The 8407-nt window shown below is 32.2% G+C and overlaps 1 protein-coding gene across 1 annotated transcript; it reads left to right on the top strand.

Annotated features, from left to right (window-relative positions):
* The first annotated feature begins 2805 nt into the window (after positions 1–2805).
* Positions 2806–6947, top strand: LOC107028539 (monocopper oxidase-like protein SKU5). The gene is made up of 9 exons (XM_015229640.1): positions 2806–3308; positions 3494–3603; positions 3794–4064; positions 4176–4314; positions 4713–5079; positions 5200–5565; positions 5663–5741; positions 6276–6475; positions 6558–6947. Exons 1-9 carry the CDS (start codon positions 3165–3167, stop codon positions 6658–6660), a joined length of 1779 nt encoding a protein of 592 aa, XP_015085126.1. The 5' UTR covers positions 2806–3164; the 3' UTR covers positions 6661–6947.
* The last annotated feature ends 1460 nt before the right edge of the window (positions 6948–8407 follow it).

Raw genomic sequence — 8407 nt, forward strand, 5'->3', positions numbered from 1 at the left:
TAGGTTGGATTCTATGATTTTTTTTCCTAGTAAAAATAATACTCTCTCTATTTCAAAACGAATGATCTCCTTTCCTTTTTAGTATGTTTAAAAAAGAATGACCTTTTTTTTAATAACAACTTTCTACGTGGTATGTTTAAGGCCACAAGATCAAAGGATAATTTTGTAGATTTGACCTAACTTTAGTTTAAGACCACAAGAATCAAAAATCTTTTTTATATTCTTAAACTCCGTGCCAAGTCAAACTAAGTCATTCTTGTGAAACAAAGAGAGTAACATAATATATGATACAAATGCGGTATATCATATGAGCAAATCGCTCTTGCTCAATCAAATATCTCGAATTTAAATTTTAAATGTGTAATTATTTCGACACAAAACACTTCACCTGAATGGAGCTCTATACGATGAAAATTACAATTAGTGAAACTTCATTATAATTATCAAATAACGAATGAAAACAAAAGATAAAAAAGAAGAATAATGAAGGTTGGTGGAGGACAAAAATTGGTTCTCAATTTTAGGCGTGTGAGTTATTTTGTATGCTACTATATGCCTCACTCTGAACTGTCCATTGGCTGTCATGCCACCCCCTTAACCCCACCTCAAAAAAAATCATTTTTTTTATTGTGTTTTTGAAAAATTACTCAATAGGGTACAACTTTTTGCAAATAGAATATGTTTGGGGGACATAAATCTAGAAATATCAAATAGATAGCGCGTAAATGATAAAACAAAATTTTTCAAGGTTTTTGTGTTGATAGAGGATTGAAATTGATCGAAGCACGACTGGACCTACTAATGGTCTTTCTGGTGTATCAATTGAGTCTTCTATACCACGAGATGAATTCAAGTTAATTAATGAAATTGAGAAAAAAGATGAATAATTATCGAATCGTTTTACACCTTTTATTTTTATGACAGTTGGTTCTTAATCAATGTGAAAGTTTAAATGTACTTTCAAATATTCTTTGCTTCTCTTGATTGTTTCTATTGTGTCTTGATAGTTTAAAAGGAGCACGAACAACTTAAAAATAGTGTTTCATGTTTTAATGGTCTTCAAGCCTTAATATTTCGAATCCAGTTAAATAATTGTGATTCCAAAGCTCAAGTTCACAGTCGCCGTAGAGAAATATTCACTTCACAAACCTAAAACAATCTATCTTGACATCAAGGTCCTCGGTTTAACTTGATTCATCACACTTTATACATTATCTTTTTAAATTGTATACTAAGTACATAATATATATAAACTAGCCTTTGACCGTAAAAACAAACATTATTATATTTACCCTAGTAATTTTTTCATTATGAAATAACTTTTATTGACACCCTAGACACTAAAATGTCAACTACAAAGAAAATACTTAATTTACTGTTGCCCAATTAGACCTTTTCTCGTTTTTGAAAAACATCTATACTTTATTAGACAAAAGTGATGATATTATTAAGGAAAGGATCATTAAATAATTTGTGGTACATCCATATTACTGTAAATTGTGGGGTTCTAGCTACTACCTTTAATCCGTATTGTTTTTCTTTTTGGTCCATATTTTTTTGGGCGTATTTCTTTCTCTTCTAAAGACAACTTTTTGTATTGTTTTAATATTTTCATTTATAGAAGGAAATATCACAAAGTCATCGTTCACTAGTGTTTGTGTTGGACGGAGCTAGTCTTTTCTTAAGCAAAGCCAAGATATTTCGAATTTGAGTTTTGTATATGATTTTTTTTTTAATAGGAAACACTTTTTTTCAAAACAATAAATTTGAAAGACGAATATCGAATGTGAATTAAAAAAAAATATATTTATGTTATTGAATTGTACATATGTTGTATATGCTGAGGTACACTAACAAGTATATCAAGCTGAAATTAATGACTGAGTTAGAGCAATTATAGGATCCAAAGTACATAAAATAAAAATAAAACATACCCCCAAAAAATAAAAAAAAATTAACACAAACAATTGTCGAACCAAGGAGGCTCAGCCACTAGTTGAAAAAATTCATAATGGTGCATTCCACGTATACCACAAACAAAGTTAAAAATTCGTTTTACTTTCTTCAAATATAACCTATGACAATTAACATATATCTAAACTTTTTTCTAATAATGAATTCATTATAATGATCATAAGTAAATTAATTTTTATAGTATATTATATTATAGTTTTTTATAATATATTTTGTTGTAACCGTTGCAAATATAAAAACAACATCCTTGTAGAAAAAGTCTTTGATTGATTGCACATGCACCCTATATTTTCATTTTATTGATTTCATTCCCTTGTGAGAGTTTTTTATTTTTTCTTCTAATTTTATTTTAATATTTTTCTCCAATATATCTTATCTGTCATTGGCTAATTTCTGGTCTCACACACACATTACACACGAATACACGCTTTCCTTTTCTTGAATACACTCTGTTTTCCCCCACAATTCAAAGCTTTCCATGCATTACTCTTGTTCATGTGCACCCTAATAATTATACTAGTTTTTAATATTAATTATTTCATCCGTCTATATTTAACTCGATACATTCTTCGGAATCAATTATTTATTATATTATTTTTTTGATTGAAACTATTATAACGATATAAAATTATAAAAAAGACCTTTTATCCCTTATTTACGTGTATATCATAAATATACATCATTATAAATGCTAACGTGTCCATGTAGACCTTTGAAATACAATACTTTTCAAAATTTAATATCGTTATAATAATTTCGACCAAAGTTCAAACATTTTTTATCTTCGCAAAATAGTGATATTATCCGAGTATATTGTAGCGTCATTTGGACCGACAAAACTTAGAGCTAATCACCCTCTAAATTCCAAGCTAGCACCACCATTCCTTTTCTTTCTCTCTCACCTTAGCTATGGCCAACAAATCTGTACCCCAAATAAAGTGAATTGAAACGTTGCCCACTTTCTATTATACTATTAATATGTAAAATAAACCACTATACTAGAACTCTACTACTTGCAACTTTCTCTCTTAGCTACTTTCTCTGTTTTTTTGCTTTCTTGCTCTCTTTTCACCTCATTTTTTTCTTTGTTCTATCCATATAATGTAATTGCACACAAAAAAAGAACATTTTCTTGAATCTTTATTGTAAAAACATCTGAAAGTTTCAATCTTTACTTACTTTGAACTTCAATGGCTTCTTCTACTTGGTCTTTCTTAATTACCCTTATCTGCATTTTCTTGTTTATGGGGTTAAGTTATGCTGGAGATCCATTTAAGTTTTTTAACTTTGAGGTCTCTTATATCGATGCTTCTCCACTTGGGGTGTCTCAACAGGTATGTTTCTTCAGATCTCTACCTTACATTGTTGCTTCCTAGGTAGCAGGGGAAATGTTTGATGTTTTGTATAGTGTTTGGTTTCAGATCTATGGGATATTGATGTTAAAGTTTTGAACTTTGTTTAAGCTTATAGTGTTTAGTGGTTTCTTGAGTTACATTTTTTGCTTATAAATCTTGTTCAGGTTATTGCTATTAATGGAAAGTTTCCTGGACCAACTCTGAATGTAACTACTAATGACAATGTTGTTGTTAATGTGAGGAACAAATTAGATGAAGAGCTTCTCTTACATTGGTAAGATACTTCCTGTTGAGCTATGTTGTGCCGACTCTTTACTTTCGATGTCACACTCGTGTTGGATTCTACAAAATGCACTAGTAAAATTCTGACACGCATTGACATTTTTGAAGAGTCTTGGGCAACATAATGGGTTTTTGTTCTTTCTATTTTTGGTGCATTTGAGCTGATTTTTGTGGTAAAATAGGTCTGGGGTTCAGCAGAAGAGGAGTACCTGGCAAGATGGTTTACCAGGAACAAACTGTCCTATTCCTCCAAAGTGGAACTGGACTTACCAATTTCAGGTCAAGGACCAAATTGGTAGTTTCTTTTATTTCCCTTCTCTGCATTTTCAGAGAGCATCAGGTGGTTTTGGTGGAATTACTATTAATAACAGGGAGGAAATCCCAATTCCTTTTGATTTTCCATATGGTGATATAACTATTATGATTGGTGATTGGTACACAAGAAATCACACGGTTAGTCTCTACGCGATGACAACTATGAGTTTATCGTTATCTTTTGTTGAAAGTTAAATTTGTGTAGTTTAGTGTGTAATGTGTTGTACCTTTGCTTGTTGTTGGATGTAGTCTTTGAGGAGCACTCTTCTTGCTGGCAAAGATCTAGGAAAACCAGATGGTGTTTTAATTAATGGGAAAGGTCCTTACAGATATAACGATACTATTGTGCCTGATGGCATTGACTATGAAACAATCACTGTCCATCCAGGTAAACTACATTGTGCTAGAAGTGGACTCATTGTTTGAAAGGAGTAAGATTTATGTTGTCGCTAGACTAATTCATGTTATTTGTTGCACTTTGCAAAATCAAACAACACAAATCTCATGAAAATTTCTAGTACTGCCGTTTAGACATCTGTATGGCTTTTATCTGCTAAAAAGATCCCGCGTTGGTACTTCTGCTATAAAACTTTCCCTAGAAACTTAAGAGCTTGATAGTGAATGTTTATGCTTTTGTGTTTTATTAGTATAGAGAAGGGAAATGGTTCTCTATACTAATGCATCCAAAGTTCTCATTTAGGCTGTTACTTTGTCTTGCTAATTATCTAAAATGTGACACACTTCTCTTCTTGGTTGTATTATAATGTTAATGTTATGATTCTGTAGGCAAAACCTATCGAATTCGTGTAAGCAATGTAGGAATATCAACCAGCTTGAACTTCAGAATTCAGAATCATAACTTACTTTTGGCAGAAGCAGAGGGATCATACACTGTGCAGCAAAATTATACTAGCTTAGATATACATGTTGGACAAACTTACTCTTTTTTGGTATCCATGGATCAGAATGCAAGTTCTGATTACTATATTGTGGCGAGTGCCAGATTTGTGAACCAATCACAATGGCAAAGAGTCACTGGTGTAGGCATTTTGAAATACACAAACTCGAAAGGAAAGGCACACGGCCCCCTTCCTGAACCACCACAAGATGAATTCGACAAAACTTTTTCCATGAACCAGGCGAGATCTATCAGGTTAGTTTCTCTGCAAGACACTTATCAAATTGTATCAGAAAGATGTAAGTTCGGAACAAATTTATCAGACTAAAGCTTTTCTGCCACTTACCATTTGGTGTTATGGTGTATGTTATGTAGGTGGAATGTAACTGCCAGCGGAGCTCGTCCTAATCCTCAAGGTTCTTTCAGATATGGCTCAATTAATGTGACAGAGATATACGTGGTCCAAAATACGCCACCAAAGGTGGTAGATGGAAAAAGGAGAACAACACTTAATGGGATTTCATTTGTTAATCCTAAAACACCAATCAGACTTGCTGACCAGTACAAATTAAAGGGTGTATATAAGCTAGATTTCCCTACGGCACCACTAACCGGACCTCCTAAGATGGAAACCTCTATTATCAATGGTACCTACAGGGGATTTATGGAAGTGATATTTCAAAACAATGATACTAAAATGCACACATACCATATGAGTGGGTATGCCTTTTTCGTGGTCGGGTAAGATCTGGCCTCCCCTCAATGTTCATCATATTCAAACATGTAACTGAAAACTCATTTCTCTGAACCTGACTTATTCACTAATGCAAACTTGCAGGATGGATTTTGGCGTGTGGTCAAATAATAGTAGGGGTACTTACAACAAGTGGGATGGAATAGCTCGTACCACAACACAGGTAATCCTTTTCATATCTTGTGATTTTCTCAAGATTCGTGACTAGCACATGCTTACAATCATTTATTCAATATAGCCATTAGTCTGCGATGCTTATATTTTTTTCATTCAATATAGCCATTAGTCTGTGATATCTGTTTACAACCTTGATATTGCTCCAGAACCAGGCCAGTATGGACTTTTCCCCCCTTTCGTTTTTGTGCCAAGAAAGTAATGAGTCTATTATAACGGTGAAGTAAGGTTGATAGTAAGTATATGAAGTATGTTTCAATGACACCTCTTACAACTCGATGAGTTCAATTCTGTTCTTGCTTGTATATGTCAGTCATAAGTTGTTTGCATTACATAATAGCACTGCTTATCTTAAAACAAGAACTCAAAACTCAGTTTGCTTGTGGTTTGCCTCTCAATTTAAACTAGTGAACGCGTACTAAGCTTGTTCAACATGTTATATATGCCAACAAACAAATTCCTTTTACCAACTTTCTTCGAAATGATAATTGAGAAACATTTTCTATTGCTATGCTGCTGACAGGTTTTCCCCGGGGCATGGACAGCAATCTTGGTCTCCCTTGACAATGTTGGAGTTTGGAACCTGAGGACAGAAAACCTGGACTCGTGGTTTCTAGGACAAGAAACATACATCAGGGTTGTTAACTCCGAGCCTACTAACAAGACAGAGTTGCCAATGCCAGACAATGCTCTCTTCTGTGGTCAACTTGGCAAACTACAAAAGTAAGTAAACAAACAAATATCTTCAAACCTAACTATTTAGAAACACGGCATTGTCTAACATAGTTAGTTCATTACTATTCAGGCCACAAGATATATCATATGCAACATCCATGAGAGGCAACGAGTCGAAATTCTCCTTCATGATTATCATGCTAGTATCCGCGATACTCGTTGTGTTCCATTAGAAACCTTGCTTTGTTTTTGTGTTAAAAAAAATGCGGGAGCCTGGCTTTGTGAGGTCTGTCTGTTGATTTAATTTGTAAGATGTAGGTTGTTTTAGTTGTAGTTATGTTGATATCAAGAAGAAGAAGAAGGAAGGCCATTATTATTATTAATTGTTTTTGACTTGTAATTTTCATTTATTATTTCCGGTTGTGTTAAAAATGCTCCCCCGGATATGCTTTGTTTAATTTATTGATAATTCTACACATTCTTTCTATTATATATATATGTAATGGCTACTATTCATTCATTTTATTTTTCTTACATTACATTTTGTACCTTTCATTTACTTCAATTACAAAATAAATGATTGTTAAGATTGATTTATAATCTACTTAAGAGGTCTAATTTCATCGATTTTTGGGAATGATATCGATTGAACAATAACGAAAGTTGAGAATATAATTAAATAATAAAATGTGTACTTTCTAATAACTTTTAGATGAAATGATCGTACACTTCAATATAGTAGAGCGGACTTGAGATCGAATTTCATTGACGTCAGAATTTTTGTAGAAATGGTCATATGATACGAGATAAAATTGGTGGTTGTTGATCTTTTTTCAAAATTTTCTTTTGAAAAGGTTAATCCATACATAGAAGGGTTACATTTTGCCAATTATATTCTGAATTGAGCCAAATTACTTTCACAAGAAAAGATATTGGAGAAACAAAAACCAGCCAAATTCTTGAGAAATTTGTCTTGAGACTAAAATTTAAGAGTTTGGATTTATTATAAGGTAGCATATATACTCCTCTGGATAATAATAATAATAAGTGGTCCAAAATTCAGAATATTTGATTTCAAAGTACCAGCCTGGACTTGTTTTGCAGTCACAAATCAAATCAAATTTGCATTGATTCTTTACAGATAATTAAACAATAAAAAATGCATCTCCTTTCTTGTTATTTTTACTCCTATAACCCTGCTGATTACTTTGGGTTGAGGCCTGAGGGGTAATTTTTAGTGAAACTTGTGTTAATGTACTTTCAGTCATCTAGTTTACCAATATGATTGAAGTATACAATATTAGATATTTGTATACGTAGTGTATAAACATGTATACACTACATACATCTTTAGTAAAGCAGATTTTTAAATGATATATTTTTTGATTTTTCACTCGACGTAGTATATTCAATTTTATACAAGTTTAAGTGTTCACTTGTGTAAACACAAAGTTGGAGGGCATATTTAGTCGTTGAAACCAAGTCATAAGAAAAAATTCATACTAATTTATTTTGATAAATTTTATCTATCTCATCACAATCTTACGACATCATCGAAAAAGAATTTGATTCCCCTTTTGATGTAAGTACACATTAAGCCTTTGAATCTTTGTACCAAAAAAAAGGGCAAAATAATCGTAGTCAAACTTGGGGCCAAAACCTTCACATGAATTCACGTGAGGTGCCTAGGTTGTCATTAACTCATAAATGTAATGCAGCTGGTTCTTGTTGATATGATGTATTACTTAATTTTTAAAAAAATTAGAAATGTGTTTTTAGCAAATTAACTTTGTTAATAATATTTTGAAATTTTAAATTTAACTATATAATTATTCAATACTAAGGTCTAAGGGTAGGATAAAAAAATTAATAATAAACTTTACTAAATTAATACAATTATATGTATATCGACTATCGACTTGAATATCGAATACAATGTGGCATGATTAAAAGTTCAAACTCATTCCTTAATATAAAGAC

The sequence above is a fragment of the Solanum pennellii genome, chromosome 8 (genome assembly GCF_001406875.1).
Source record: "Solanum pennellii chromosome 8, SPENNV200".
Lineage (NCBI taxonomy): Eukaryota > Viridiplantae > Streptophyta > Magnoliopsida > Solanales > Solanaceae > Solanum > Solanum pennellii.